Source organism: Cucurbita maxima, unplaced genomic scaffold (genome assembly GCF_002738345.1).
Source record: "Cucurbita maxima cultivar Rimu unplaced genomic scaffold, Cmax_1.0 Cma_Scf00013, whole genome shotgun sequence".
NCBI lineage: Eukaryota > Viridiplantae > Streptophyta > Magnoliopsida > Cucurbitales > Cucurbitaceae > Cucurbita > Cucurbita maxima.
This window is the reverse complement of record NW_019272029.1, coordinates 2568199-2583835: the sequence shown is the minus strand read 5'-3', so window position 1 is coordinate 2583835 and position 15637 is coordinate 2568199. Positions and strand designations below refer to the sequence as shown.

General features: G+C 33.1%; 4 protein-coding genes across 4 annotated transcripts; 3 read left to right on the top strand and 1 right to left on the bottom strand.

The window, feature by feature from the left end:
- The first annotated feature begins 3357 nt into the window (after positions 1-3357).
- Positions 3358-5709, top strand: LOC111488398. The gene is made up of 8 exons (XM_023136127.1): positions 3358-3585; positions 3674-3760; positions 3830-4072; positions 4157-4321; positions 4419-4472; positions 4566-4712; positions 5107-5331; positions 5420-5709. Exons 1-8 carry the CDS (start codon positions 3427-3429, stop codon positions 5570-5572), a joined length of 1233 nt encoding a protein of 410 aa, XP_022991895.1. The 5' UTR covers positions 3358-3426; the 3' UTR covers positions 5573-5709.
- A 1245-nt stretch (positions 5710-6954) lies between these two features.
- Positions 6955-8606, top strand: LOC111488428. Its single transcript, XM_023136168.1, has 4 exons — positions 6955-6960; positions 7553-7838; positions 7931-8032; positions 8369-8606. Exons 2-4 carry the CDS (start codon positions 7615-7617, stop codon positions 8541-8543), a joined length of 501 nt encoding a protein of 166 aa, XP_022991936.1. The 5' UTR covers positions 6955-6960; positions 7553-7614; the 3' UTR covers positions 8544-8606.
- A 410-nt stretch (positions 8607-9016) lies between these two features.
- LOC111488384 lies at positions 9017-11595 on the bottom strand. Its single transcript, XM_023136105.1, has 3 exons — positions 10770-11595; positions 10553-10644; positions 9017-9790 (listed from the first exon to the last, which is right to left on the bottom strand). Exons 1-3 carry the CDS (start codon positions 11553-11555, stop codon positions 9088-9090), a joined length of 1581 nt encoding a protein of 526 aa, XP_022991873.1. The 5' UTR covers positions 11556-11595; the 3' UTR covers positions 9017-9087.
- Positions 11596-13553: 1958 nt separating this feature from the next.
- LOC111488430 lies at positions 13554-14124 on the top strand. The gene has a single exon (XM_023136170.1). It carries the CDS (start codon positions 13581-13583, stop codon positions 13989-13991), a length of 411 nt encoding a protein of 136 aa, XP_022991938.1. The 5' UTR covers positions 13554-13580; the 3' UTR covers positions 13992-14124.
- The last annotated feature ends 1513 nt before the right edge of the window (positions 14125-15637 follow it).

The following is a 15637-nucleotide window of genomic DNA, read 5'->3' as shown; positions in this document are numbered from 1 at the left end:
ATAAATGTTATATAAACTAAACCTATAATTTTAAAATTGTTTATAATTTTTTGGAAAATGAAATTAATTAATTTAATTGAATGCGAATGTAGGGATTCAATTCAAACTTGAGCTTATTAGCTTTTTATCATTTTCTTACTTTGGATTTTACCCGAAGACAGCAACTTTACCTTTGATGCATGTGATTCAACAATACTCACCACACAAAAATTTAAAATAAATTAAAAAATATTTTTTTTATTTTATTTTTAATTTTTAATTTTTAATTCTTTTATTATCAATTCTTAACATGCAAAATTAAAATGAAATAATGTGTTTTTTTTTTCCATGTCACCTCCCAACAAAAAGAAAACTATATTAAAAAATTAATATTTTATTAATGGTTTCCTTTTTTAGTTGCTTTCTCCAATATTTCAAATTAAAGTGAAAGTTTATTTATATAAAAAAGGGGGAAATTATTACTACTTCTGTGAAGCTGTCTTCTATTAGTTTATAAGTTCATTTATTATCCAATTTCATTTAAAATAATAATAATTTAATTTTTTTTATTTATTTATTTATATAAACTTTCAATTTTGTATTTAATAAACTCATATGCGACACCGAGTAAAGGAGAAAGTACACGAATGAACTGAACTCACATCCAAATAAGTGATTTTGAGAGTAGAATGACTAAGAAAGGCCAACAACGTGTTAGTGGCTCAGTCATAAAAACTTCATAGTCAAGCGTGTTTTACTTAAAGCTAAAATTACTAGATATGTGAGTGAGGAAAAACATGATAAAAAAAGGACAAGTGTTAGTTTGTTCGGGTAGTTATCAAGCTTAAGAAGTGAAAAACATAGGTAATATGAACATGTCTTATCGAAATGCAAGAAAATTACGGAGACATTTAAATTTGAATTGTGATTTTTGATCCGAACATAATAATAATAAGAAGAAGAAATTTTGAGGTTGGTTAGAATCTGGAAGTGGCTGCTTTGATGGGAATCTTATCACGGGTCCATAATCAGACAATAATTGTGGGCAACCCCTTTTCATTTTACACCCTTTTTTACCTCTCTAAATTATTGAAATTATTTCATATAAAAACATTAATTATCATTTAAAAAATTATTTGGTTCTAGATTCATTTTATATTTTTTCATTATTATTTTTTAATATAGAGTTGTTATTATTATTATTAATATAATAAACTTAATGTAGAACATCCTTTAATACTTTAGGATAAAGTTGGCATATATGAAAGATAAGATTTTAGTGAAATCTATTAATTAATTATGACATCATGTCTTAATATTTAACCAAAGTATTCTCTCTAAATGCACATTTGACTCATTTTCAGCTTAATTATTTTTCTTTATTTGGTCATCTTTGACTTTCAAATTATCCAATGCTGCCAATGGAAAACTGCCAACCTCTTACTGTTCAAAAAAGTCCCATCTCTTGAACTAATTTTTAGGTAAAGAAAAATTCAACTCCACCACCACCGCAAGTGGTATGTTCGTATAAAATGATGGACAATTGATCGTGAGATCTAACTAAGCTCGTAATGTATATATATTAATTGATACGTCTTTAAAACTATATCACTAACAAATATTATTCGCTTTAGTCCGTTATGTATTGTCGCCATAAATTTTATGCTTTTAAAAAGTTAAGCAAAACTTTTCACACGCTTATAAATTAACTTTAATTTATATTATCGGCCAAATAATGTCCACTAAGTATTAATTAAAAAGTCCTTAAAATATTTGATAATCTTAACAACAATTAGTGGCTTTAAAAGTGGATTTAGACAGCATTGCCCACCTACCCAATCTTCCAACTGCATTTGCCCATTCTATCATATCTTTTTCTCATTTCTTTTATTGTTTTTTTTAGTTTTATTTAATTTCATAATTATTATTATTATTATTAATAATAAATCTCAAAAATAAAATTTTAAGGGTTTAGAATTTATTTTTATCAATGGAAAATAACTAAACACATCTTAAAAATGGAATAAATCAATCAAATAATTCGAATAAACTCAAAAAAAAAAAATTAAAGACTTTTATGATTCACATTTTATTTAAATTAGATTAATTTGTTGTGGCAAGAAAAATGATGGGTGAAATAACTTTATTTAAAATAAACTTGATGTGGGTTAAAAGTTATATTAATTTGTTTTTAATGTATATTTTCCTTGATGTCTTTTTCTTTTTACAGAATTAACAATTTAGGAATAACGGATAATTACATTTAATCTCGTAACAATTTAATACTCGTAATATAAAAATTGATGAGAATTTAATATTTATTGTAAAATATATGATTGCTAAGTTTAATTTAATACAATTTCTTTTTTCGGAAGATGGAGTAAATAATTAAAATAAATATATTTATAAACTAAAAAGACATAATAATTTTTGTTATAAATTTAAATTTTGACATTATAACTAAATATTCACAATCACCAGAATTTCCAAGAGAGATTCTGAGAGAGAGAGATAGAGAGATTTGAGAGAGAGAGAGAGAGAGAAGAGTCCACATGAGGGCATTGTCTGAAAGCATGGAGACTGAAAGACAAATAGCAGTAAATGAGCTTGTCGGGTAAGTCAGCTTTCATGAATACAACATGGAACCTTTTCATTAGAGCATAGTTGAATTTAGTTATATAAACTAATCTATTCTACGATCATCGGAATTATCAGTCTTTGAAAGAACCCAAGTTCATGCTCCCGACTTGGCTAATGACCAAAACCATAAACTCTCGAGGAAACCCTAGGTCTAAGGTATGTAAGAACATGCCCCGAAGTACACAAATGACCAAAACCACAAATCCTCAAGGGTGTCCTAGGCCTAACGCATGGAAGAACATGCTCTCAAGGGGACAATCGCACCTGATTTGTAACATTCTAAATTCACAGCTACGGTATATTATCCGCTTTGTCCCATCAATATGGGATCTTATGATTTTTTTTTTTTTTTACCGTTTGATTAATGGTTTTCTTTTTCGGGTATATTCCATTAATTAATATTATTATTTTTTTATATATAGTCCATTCCAAATTGCAATCTCTTTCTACCATTTATTTTTCTTTCAAAATTTTAATTTTCCCCCCTTAAAAATAGCGCAGTGCATTGTCCATAATACCCCTGCTTGACTTCTGTAACTGGGGACAAGCAAGATGGCGTCGGCAGTTAGTGTTGGACAGTAGCAAACTGGGGAAGGGCATGGCGTAAAAAACATATCAACAATAACAATTTAATTCTAATTTTAATATTAATTAAAATTAAAATTAAAATTGTGCCCTTATTTCTCTCTCTGCTAAGTGGCTGCTAAACACACTTATTCTGGGAATCAGCCACTATCCCATTCCACACCAATTTTCCTTTTCGATTCCATAAAGTTCTTCAACTTTTTCCTCTCAAAATTCAGTGAAATGGGTACTGCAAAGCTGCTGCTGCTGCTGCTAATGCTGGTTTCTCTGTCTCTGATGGCGGCGGCCGGGAAATCCCCCAGTCACCGCCACCGCCACCGGCGGCTGGAAGCTCACACCCACATGAAGAAGCTCAATAAACCGCCTCTCAAGTCCATCAAGGTCATAAAACTTCTCAATTCTTCAAATTTTGTGTTCCTTTTTTCCAAGAACAACTGAAAATGGTTTCTTATAATAAAAAAAAAAACAGAGTCCAGACGGCGATATAATCGATTGTGTTCATATGGCTCATCAACCAGCTTTTGATCATCCTCTTCTCAGAAACCACACGATTCAGGTCTGTTTTTTCTTCTGGGTTTTTTTCTTTTGTTCTGAGGATGAAAATGGTTGTGGTTTTTTGTTTCAGATGAGACCAAATTTTCATCCAGACGGGGTTTTCAGTGACAGTAAAGTATCTTCAAAAGCTTCGATGACTCAATTATGGCACTTGAAAGGAAGGTGTCCAAAAGGGACGATTCCCATTAGAAGAACGAAAAGAGATGATATTTTAAGAGCAAGCTCTGTGGAAAGCTACGGCAAAAAGAGGGCTCATGCCACTGTGAAACCAAACTCCATTGATATCGATTTCAATGGCCAAAATGGACATCAGGTACTTGCAGAAACAGAGTATTTTCACCATTCCCCAAAAGGGTCTTTCTTAAATCTCCCTTTTTTTTGCTTTTGGAGTTGTTAGCATGCAATAACTTATGTTGAAGGAGGACAATACTATGGAGCTAAGGCAACTATGAACGTTTGGTCACCCAAAATCGAACAGACCAACGAATTCAGCCTCTCGCAGATTTGGATTCTTGGAGGAACTTTTGGGGAAGATCTTAATAGCATTGAAGCTGGTTGGCAGGTTTATGAACTGTTCAGAAATTATAGACTTTTTTCTAGAAATTTGGCTGAAAGATTTCAATTATCTGACCAAGTTTTTTGTTTGTTCTTCTAAACAGGTTAGCCCTGATTTGTATGGAGATAACAATACTCGACTCTTCACTTATTGGACTGTAAGTTGTTCTTGGTGTTCTGCTTTCAATTTTCATGAATTTCGATTCAAAATTCTGAAGAATTGAACTTGGATCGATGTTTCTCTCTAACAGAGTGATGCATATCAAGCCACTGGCTGCTACAATCTGCTCTGTTCTGGGTTTGTCCAAATCAACAATGACATAGCCATGGGTGCCAGCATTTATCCCATTTCTTCTTACAGAGGCTCTCAATATGACATTAGCTTGCTCATCTGGAAGGTGAGTTCATAGAAAAAAAGTTGAATTTTCTTCAAATTTTGAGCTGGGTTTTGATCAAAACAGGAAAATAATTAGAAATCTCACGAACCCACTTGAATTTTCTTCCAAATTTGAGCTGGGTTTTAATCAAAACAGGAAGAAAACAGGGGAAATCTCACTTATTCTCTTGAATTTTCTTCAAATTTTGATCAAAACAGGGGAAACAGAGATACCCACTTGAATGTTGTTCAAAATATGAACTGGGAGTTCATAAAAAAACAAAAACTTCACAAATTACAAGTGCTTTTAGCCACCTACTCGAAAACTTTGATGAAAACCAGAGAAAGGCTGACAAACATGTCCAACTTTTTGCGTCCATCCATTAAAGTGTTCTGAGTGGTTGTCTAATTGGTAGGACCCTAAAGAAGGAAACTGGTGGATGCAATTCGGGAATAGCCACGTTTTGGGGTATTGGCCGGCGTTCTTATTCTCATACCTCACCGACAGCGCCTCCATGATCGAGTGGGGCGGCGAAGTCGTCAACTCCGAACCCGATGGCCAACACACATCCACTCAGATGGGCAGCGGCCACTTCCCCGACCAGGGCTTCGCCAACGCCGCCTACTTTCGTAACATCCAGGTTCCTTAATCATCCCTTCCCTTCATAAACTTGATTAAATTAGGCTAATTAATTATCATCTTTATTAATTGATGTTGGATTAAGCCAGATTGTCGGGGGTTCCAACAACCTCCGGGCGCCGGAGGACATTGCAACGTTCACGGAGCAACCAAGTTGCTACGACGTTCAGACCGGCAAGTCCGACGACTGGGGCAACTACTTCTTCTACGGCGGCCCTGGCAGAAATCCAAACTGCCTTTGATTTTAAATTATCAAATATATATAAATGCATTTCTTGTGCATTATTAATTAATTAATTATATATATATATATATATATTTAGATGTTTCTTTTAACTCATCAATGCTTTCCTATTAATCTCTTTGGGAAAATTGTGTATAAGTCTGCTTAATTTCTTCTTCTTTTTCATTGTTTTGTGTTTTTGAATTAATTTATATAATAGATTCCATTCCAGCTGGTTTTATTTTATTACAAAACTTAAATAGTATAATGTTGGTATTTTATGGTCTTTTTTCTTGTGATTTTGATCATTCAACTTTTGTACTCGGAACCATCAATCTGTTGTGTTCGGGAGAGTAACGGGGAATTGGCTTCTTGCCACAATGGTCGAGAGCGAGAATAGACACAACGATTTTGTGAGATTTCACATCGGTTGGTGAGAGAAGCGAAGCATCCCTTATAAGAGTATAGAAACCTCTCCTTAGTAGACGTGTTTTAAAATCGTGAAGCCGGCATCAATCGTAACAAGCTAAAGCGGATAATACCTGCTAGCGATAAGATTGAGCTGTTACAAATGATATCAGAGGCGACGCCAAGGGGTGTGTTAGCAACGATGTTGGGCTTCCAAGGGAGGTGGATTGTGAGATGTCACATCTATCGGGGAGGGAAACGAAATGAAACATCTTTTATAAGGGTATGTAAACCTTTTAAAAAAACCGGTTTTAAAACTTTGAGTAGAAGCTCAAAAGAGAAAACTTCAATTATCTGGTAGCGACTTGGGCTGTGGAATTATTCTTGGATGCGTGGATGGGCTTTCTGGGGATTTCTAGGGCCCATTGGAGATTTTAAGCCCAACAAGAGGCCCATTTAGGTGGGCTTCTCACTTATATATGCATTATTTTCTTTTAAAAATGATAATTTAGCGTTATTATTTGTTAGGTCAATTTTTGGAAGTCATCATAGCGAAAATGAATCTATACATTTTGCTTTCTTTAAAGACAATAAATTGAATAAGTACAGTTTAAGACACTTGTCTCAATATTTTAAGAATAAAATGAAAATATTATCACCATTTTAAATCTTATTTTAATCTTGTAGTATATTATTTTATATTAATCTTAAAAAAAAAATTAGTTTAATTAGTTAATAATCAAAAGGAAGTGAATTGTCTTGTAAGGAAGGGGATAAGAGGATGTGTTAGTCTAGATTTAATGTCATAGGGCCTAAGAGTAGGACCCTTGATTTACTCAAAAGATAAAACATTATTTAAGTATCCAATAAAAATAATTTAAATTCGAGTGTGATAATGGCGGAGATGTTAGAAGAGTTGATATTATTTACTTTCTTAGTCGGATGGGACACGTGGAGCAACCCCATCTCATCCGTGTTCATCATCTCTTTATCTCCGAGGTATTAGAAATATTCATTTGAATAGGGTAAGACATGAATGTTCGTTTAAACCGGAAATGAGAGAGAGAATGAGAAGAGATTTTCCCGATAAATAAAGACGAGATTGTATTCTTGTTCTTATTCTCGTCCAATTTTCTACTTCATCCCACTTTTATATATATATATATATATATATATATATTACAAATTATAATAATTCAATTATTTTATTTTTTATTTTTGTTTTATAATTATATTTTAGTAACTTTTTGCATAAATTGGTCATCATTTCTATAATAAATTCAAAATTGGTGAAATTGGGATCAAAACAATAATTTTTTTTATATGAAATACTAATATTCAAATTTAATTTTTTAACAATTATAGTATATTTTTGTATGTGAATATTATATTAGATTTTTCTTTACAATTTTTTTCAATAAAATTATATTGTAAAATGAATAAGCTCCAATAAATTAAAAAATTCTGCCCCTTTCTCATTCTCTCTTTTGAATAATAAGTTGAAAAAAGAATATGATTAAATAAACAGCAACAACCAAAATTATATATATTTTTAAATAAAAAATGTGTATATATTTAAAAATCTGAATAGGTAATACCCAACCTGCATTTACAAAGAGCAAGAGCTACTCAAGCGGAGCTTCCACTTCCAACATGCTTCGCCAGTGGATCACGTGCAGGGAAGTAGATGCAAACGACGCTGTTTTGATCAACAATCTATCTCCAAGAGCTTCACCGAATCCCCACCCATCGGAAAAATCCATAAACGCCGCCGTGTTTTGCAGAGACGACGAGTTTGGTGGCTCCGCCCGAGTTCCTCGAAATTCTTGGGATGGGAACCTCCAAATCCGACGCCATTACAGCCACCCAAGTTTTCGGTAATTTCCTAAACTTCCCACTAAATTATCTAAAAGTTTATAATTTAATCCCGGACAGTTAAACGATTCGTTTTGGTCATATATATATATAGGAAAAGCTTGGACGATTCAAGGAAGAAGAGGCAGAAGGAGAGCAGTGGCAGAAAGGTGGCAGCCACCCCAACTTACAAGCCAATAGCAGGACCGAGCTGCTCGTAAGTTTCTGTTGAGAATATTTAGCTTACATTTAACTTTTTTTAATCATTTTATTATAATCAAATATATTCTATACATTTATTACTCTTTCATTTTTTTAAAATTTATTTAATGATTATAAGCTATATATATCTCCACCATGTTTTGACTTTTATGAAAATGGGGTTGAGTTTTTTGGTTTGTCAACGCCAAGAACAAGTCAAGTCGTTCTTTCAACGGTTTTAAAAGACATGGCCTTAGAAGAGTTGAAGAAGCAAGCCGTTTTTAAAGAGTCGTCTCTTTTAGAATGGCAGGAATCCCATTGAATATATTATTATATATTAAAAAAAATGCAGGTTATGTGGGAAGACTTTCAGGCCGGAGAAGATGCATTCACACATGAAATCGTGTAGAGGACTCAGGTCTCTGACCAAGACTGCTTCAACGTCCAACAAAACGACATCGTCTAAGTCAACCACGACACCAACTTCCGACAAGGATTCGGCTTCCACCTACTTGTTGACCCACTGAGAATCTCATGGTGTTAGCTACAAACAATATTGTACTATTTGAAGGGATGTTTGTGTGGAAGAATTTGCCATATAAAAAATGAGCTGAAATAAAGCTTATTTTATTGAATTATTAAATTTTATTCAAATTTTTGTTTTTTATTTTAAGTAAAATTTTAATAAAATATGGGTTTGTTTATTTTCGGACATTAATTAAAATTGAAAAGTTATCTTATAAATACATCCAAATTGTTGTGAAATAAAATAAATATAGATATATATAATTGCATGCTAAGTAAAAATGTAATTTTTTTTAAATTAATTATAAGCTGTCATTCAATCTAACCCATCTAAAATAAATTCATAATTCAACCCAAACCGTACAAATTAAATTAAGTTCATCGAGTACTCAAGTCATTTAATTTTTTTAATACTTTTAATGAAATATGACCTACACAAAGTCTGATTGAAGATATACTTATAGGATAAGGACGAACAAAGTCAATCTTAGGTCAAATTTCTACTCTAAATGTCAAAAAAAGTTAGCGATCCTTGAACTTGTATCTCTACCGACTTGAACGAGTGCCAATATGAGCATGCTCTAGAAGGAACTTGTAGAGTTTCTTCCTCAATTGCTCAATTTTATGATCAATCTCAACTTTGCTTTCAATCAACTCATTCATCCATTCGTTTACCCTTTTAAGCTGCCTAAGAAGACATGCAATCTCAACACCTCCTTCCCTTAATCTCTGCTCGAAACTATTTTCAAGCAAATCCTCCAAGTATTTCACGAACCATCGACGCGAGACCGAGAGTAGTTCCATGGCTAGTTCAGCAGCCTTTTTTAACCCATTCCCTCTACGAAACTCTTCTTTTGAATGCGAGAGTTTAGCAGTAGAATCACGTGTATAGTTTTTGCGATTCGTGGAAGTCAGTTTAGGGGAATGGTTTTCAAAATCGAGTTTCTTTGTCGCGTTATCAATGACAATGTAGACTTGTCTATCTCGGACTTGTGTTTCGAGATCGTCTTTCGTCTCGAACAAATTGAAATTTGAAAGATTTGTAGCAATGGCCGCCTGAATCCATGAAGTGGCATTGATATTGTTATGGCCATGGCTGACCAAGTTTGAATCAGCTGATGGCATTTTGTTGAGTACGGAATTCAAGGATGCGTGTGTTTGTTGGATCCTCTCATAGAGTTGTAAAAATTGCTCTACCAATGACCCACCAGACACTTGCTTGGAAGATTCCGATAGTTCTGCAAATAAACTGGAAAAACAAAGAGCAAAAATTAACTTAAAAAAAAATACTTTTTTAGAGGTTTCGAATAAAATTATATTCTTTATTGCCGTCCGCTTATTTTATATATATAAATATAAATATATGTATCGGTGTGCATATATAGGAATGTGAATGACACTGGTGTACATATTCTAAGTTGAGTTGAAAGATTTTTTTGGATAACCCAAAAATTCGGGTTGGTTGGATAGACAACCAACCCAACCCTCTATTTTAGAGTTGGATTCTAGTTGTTAAAAAAATTTATATATCAATAATTTATAATTATTAGATACAATTTTAGATAAAAATTATTAAAAGTTAATAAATAAACCCAAATCAAATTATAATTATTTTAAAAAATAAATTTTTAATAGAGCGCGATTCAAAGTTCATGAACTAAAAAGAATTACAGTAACAAAAATATAAAAATAGACCATAAAAACAATTAATTTAAACAAACCAGACTTAAAAATTAGTTTTAAAAAATTAGATTGACGTTATATGGAAATAGTATTGAATTTATTAGAATATTTTATATTTTTTAATTAAAATTATTCATTAAAAACTTCTTTGAAATTGATATATTTTTAAAAAATTATATAAAAAAGTGGTTTTTTTTTAATACGGAAATTCAAATTTTCTATGAAAAAATTATAATTCAATCCCTACAAAAATAATTTTAAAAAAATGAAAAATAGCAAAATAATAATAAATAAATAAATAGAAATGGAATAATAATAATAAGCGTACCACATGCAGTGGAGGACGGCTTCAATGGCTGATGCTTCTTCCAACGCATCAACTGCCTTCATAAATGCAAGATTTCGACTTCTAACGCTTTTCTGCAAATATTCCCTCGCCGTTACATTTTATTTATTTATTTATTTTCTTTTTAATATAAGTTTTTTAAACTCAAAATTTCCAAATTTCAAGAACTAGGGCGGGAGTTCAGCCAATGAAAAATTACCTTTCCAGCAACGGCCACCGTCAACGGCAGCGCCCTCCACGCCATACTCTTCTCCGACCAACTTTTCAAATCCACCGCCACCGGAATGGGGCGGTTTACGGCCGCTAACTTAACATCTTTGCGTTTAATAACTGTACTCGTCGGCTTCCGTACCAATGAGCCCTCATCTTTAGTTTTAAGCGGCGAAAACTTTAATGCCTTGGCCGACCCTTTCTCGGAAGAACCCCTCCTCGGTGGCGAACCGGCGGCCTTTACGGCTGTAGAAGCCAGCGGAGTCCCACGGTCCCATCCCCGCCGCGCCGAGTCCAAACTCAACCTCCTCCTCGGCTCCACCGTACGTTTCGAGAAACCATTAACGCCCACAGCGGCGCGTGAAATCGGGAGCAAGTCGCTGGAGACCAAATCAACGGGATTTCCAACGCAAGGTCTTCTTCTAGAAACCGGCTTCAACCCACGAAGAATCGGAACGCGAGAACCAGACCGGCCCGGGTCGAACCGGGAGACATGAACGAATTGACCCAACTGAATCTTATCGCTGTAAATTAAATCCAAGTCGTCGTCGGAAATGGAAGCGTAAGCGGAATGGAGAGAATCGGAGAGTTTCAAGAAGAAGCCTCTGGTTCGAAACGGGTCATTTTGGTCGTCGTCGTCACCGGAACCGGGAAGAGAGGGGAGAATCTGGAGGACTTGGAGAAGAGGCGTCCGGTGCTCGCCGGTAACTTTGGAGTTCTTATTACCGGCGTTTTCGATGAGCTTTGAGAGAACGCCGGGGGTGAGAGACGCCATTGTAATCAATTTAATATCAACGACGCCATGGGAGGAGGATTTCTTGTTTCTTGCAAGCTCAAGAAAGTAGAAGGCAGAAGAACAGGGCCTGATTTTAACCAATGTGAAAATTTTAATTAAAAAAAAAAAGGAAAAAGGACACGTGTCGGAAGGAGAAGGAAGCTTGACCTAGAGATATACGAAGGTAGAAAAGTGAAAAGGAGATGAAACAGAGCCCGGTTGCCGAGATTCATGCCCATCCTTCACTACAGACAAACGTATCTCCATCGCTTCACTTTTATTTATTTATTATTATTATTTATAAATTTATAATAAATTCATTTTTCAAATATAAACCCATTTTCCAATGCTCTCTAATAACAAAATCTAATTGGTTGAATCTATGGTAACACCTATGGTTATGGGTTCTTTTTTTTAAAAAAATTATTTTCTTGATAATTGGTCTGACTTAGAATGCATAACTTTTACGGCTCTAATACCAAGATTGGTGTAACAGGCCAAGTACAATACTAGTAAATATTGTCTTTTTTTTTTTTTTGTGTTATGTTTTCATACTCTTATACAGAATGTTTCATTTCTCTCTCCAATTGATATGAGGTCTCAGATCGCATCTTGAGAGCTTACAAATTAGGTCAAGGATTTGTGATGATGATAAAAGAGATTGGTAGAAACCAAAGACGAGGAGACCTAAGAACTTATAAATATTTCAAGGGAAGATGTCTAGATAAGACAGATACAAAAAAATAGAATGAGTAAACCTAAGGCATAGTCGAGGAAGAGTCATAATCACAGAGATAAAAGTGGGAGAGATTAAAAAAAATCATATTTGTTTTTAAAATGTTATTTTAAACATGGTACAAATCAATTATTGAACACTACTTGTACTCTACTCTGACTATAATGTCTTGTCACACACCAAACCATCAAAGGAGGACTTCGTATATAATTACATAACATCTAGAGCCCCATTTTGCAAAATTCAAAAAAGTATAGGCCCCTATCACAACATTTGAAAAATATCCCCTTTTTCTTCGTGTTCATACCTACCGACGCATCCTTGTTTCGATTCTTAGCACAAATGAGATAATTAGATCGGTTCTTTATAGACAAGCTTCGACTTCTACTCATCGTGTAGTGTCTCTCCTTCTCTCAATACGCGTGCATACAGATTGGGTTGAGAAGTTTTTTTGAATCAACTCGAATATAATTCACAACCCAATTCAAATAGATTGAATTGGATTTTTGGGTTTTTATATTTTTTAATTAATTTAAAAAAGATCGTATTTATTCACTGACATTAATAATTAAAATCTTATAAAGCTCATGCACTGCATCACTTACCTCGGTTACAAACGTTAGATATTCCTAATTTTCACAATAATCTTAAAACTAAAACAGGGTTGAATTGTAACCCTATTTTCGAATTTCGAAAAAAAATCTAACTCAACCTAACTTTTATGGTTTTTGGTTGGATAGTCGGAGGGAGGTAGTCAGGTTATTGAGTCATATAAACACTTATATTCCTCAAAAACTGACGCTAAACAAACCTCCCGCACCATCACATGAAGTGATCGTATTGGTCATGAACTTCGTTCGTTCAACGTTTTAGAACACACAAACCAAAACTTGTAAAAATTCAAATTTAATCCATCTTGGTTATGAATTAACTTTTACCCTTCGTAACCTACAAGCCAATAAAGCACAACAAGATATCTAAGAAACCCAATTAAAGAAGAAATTAAGCACAACCCTCCTGAACCAAGCAAAAGGCAACATCATTACTCTTTCATTTGAATGAAAAGATGTTTGGTAATACTTAATAAAAATTATACCAACCCATAATGCACCTGATTTGTGACCATTTTTCTTTGTAAACAACAAACAATCTAAACAAAAAGGACTCTACACCTTTTTGAAATGCCTTTAAAAACCACCACCTTCATTGTTTGCTAAGCAATCTCATTGAACCTTTGATATATATATATATATATATTTCATTTGTTACGCATATGGGAGAGTGAGAGCATGTCTCATAAACGCCATTATGACATCTCCATGTCAAAGAGAACAAGAAAGCCAGCCAAAATCCAAGATGAGATTCAAACCGGCACATTGAACAATGACGATCAATACGAGAAGTTTGGCACGAAAGGGTTCGAGAACAACGATCATAAAAGCTTAAAACAACTCATCAATGGGGAAGGGAAAACAGAAATAGGGTCGGACGAGAGGAACCGAGATAGGAACTCGCTCGGGAAACACTTTAGTGAGGAAGAGATCAACGGTCTTCAAATTGTGAAGAAACAACATGAAGATGGACTACAAGGAGTGAAGCTGAAAAAAGTGGTCGGAAAATTTTTGAGAAATTTGATCAAAGGTGGTAGTGATCAACACCAGCTAATGAAGAAGGCAACTAGAAAAAAGAGTTTCCCCTAATTCACAATGAAGAGAAAGACATTATTTCTTAATGATTGTATATGAAACTATATAATATACAATGTTTATATGTATTGTATAAAGTTTATTGTTCCAGTTCTCTTTATATATCACATATAGATTTTAAACCTAACTTATTTATGTTTAAATTATTTATATATAAAAAAGAGGTTAGAAATAAAAATATTTTAAGTAGTCTCCTATGCAGAGTGTCATATAATCTCTTCTCGATTGGTAAGAGTATTAGTGAGGTTCGTGCAAGCATGGGTTGGGAGGCAACGCTACAACGTTCCAAGCCTGTGCTCAATGAGGTTCGTGCTGCTCTCCGCCCAACCGGAGGGGGGAGCGCGCATGGGTTAGGATGCAATTTTGGGCCAATTCACAACAAAGAAAGGCCCATATTATCACTACATGAAGCCCAAAATGTTTCTATCTAAAAAGCCCAATTGTTATCTCGTAGTCGTAACAGAGCCCAATTTCATAGCATCCGCTCCGCATGGCCCATTAGACAATTCTGGGCCCGTTCCCAATCCACTTCATTGAAGATTAAACTTCAATTTTGAATTTCTTACGGTTGAGTCAAAAGCAAGTATTTTTATATTTTAGGCTTCATTAATAAAATACTATATTTTTTTTTCTCTAAAAAAACATTTCTAATTTTTTAAAACTTTCAATAATATTTTAAAACTTTTTAAAAAGATTAAAAATACATTTAAACTTAAAAAATTTAAAAATATATTTTAAAACTTTGGATATTTCAAAAATCATCTTTTAACTTTCAACCGTGTTTAAAAAAAAAATACTCTCGAATTTTAAATTTTTTTATTAATATGCTTTTACTTTCTAAAAACCTTGAAAAACACTTTAAATTAAAAAAAAAAATTAAAATATTTTTACCATAAATTCCATGTTTAAAAAAATGAATTTTGATTTTTTTTTAAGAAATCTCATATTCTTATGCATTAAGTTTTACTTTTTTATTATTTATTTATATTTTGGTGTTAGAAGTGAAGCAACTTTATGAGGGAATCCCAACACAACACATGACTCCAATAGGTCAGCGCTTGTTGTGTTCTTGTTTTCGTTGTCTAGACAACATTAAAAAAATATATATAAATAAATAAAAGTGTGGAAATAAAGGTGAAATGTCCAGTCGAGATTGAATGAGACCGAAGAGAATAGAAGAGAAAGGAAAACGAAATAAAGGAACATTTATTAAAGCTTAGACAATTCGACATTTTTTAAAATAAAATTTACATTTTTATTATACATGATAATAAATATTATTTTGAAGTTTAAGAATTAAATTAAATGAAAATCTAAAAAAAAAATATTTAAAAGTTGGACTTTAGCTGCTAAAGTTGGCTTTAAACCCATACAAAAACAGTAAGGAAAAAAGACTTAATTTTTTATGGATGTAATTAAAAAAGTAATTAAATTACTATTATTAAAAAGAATATTCTACACACACAGCTTCGTCATGGGTCATAATTTAATTAACGCCATTAATTTTTTCTCAAAAGACACGTGTCAATGTTCTAATGGATTACTCCAATCACATAATTTAAAATGTTTTTTCCCCAAAAAAGTAAGTGATAAAATGACGTGGCCATCGTGTTTTCCACCTGCCATCTCCTTTTTTGGCT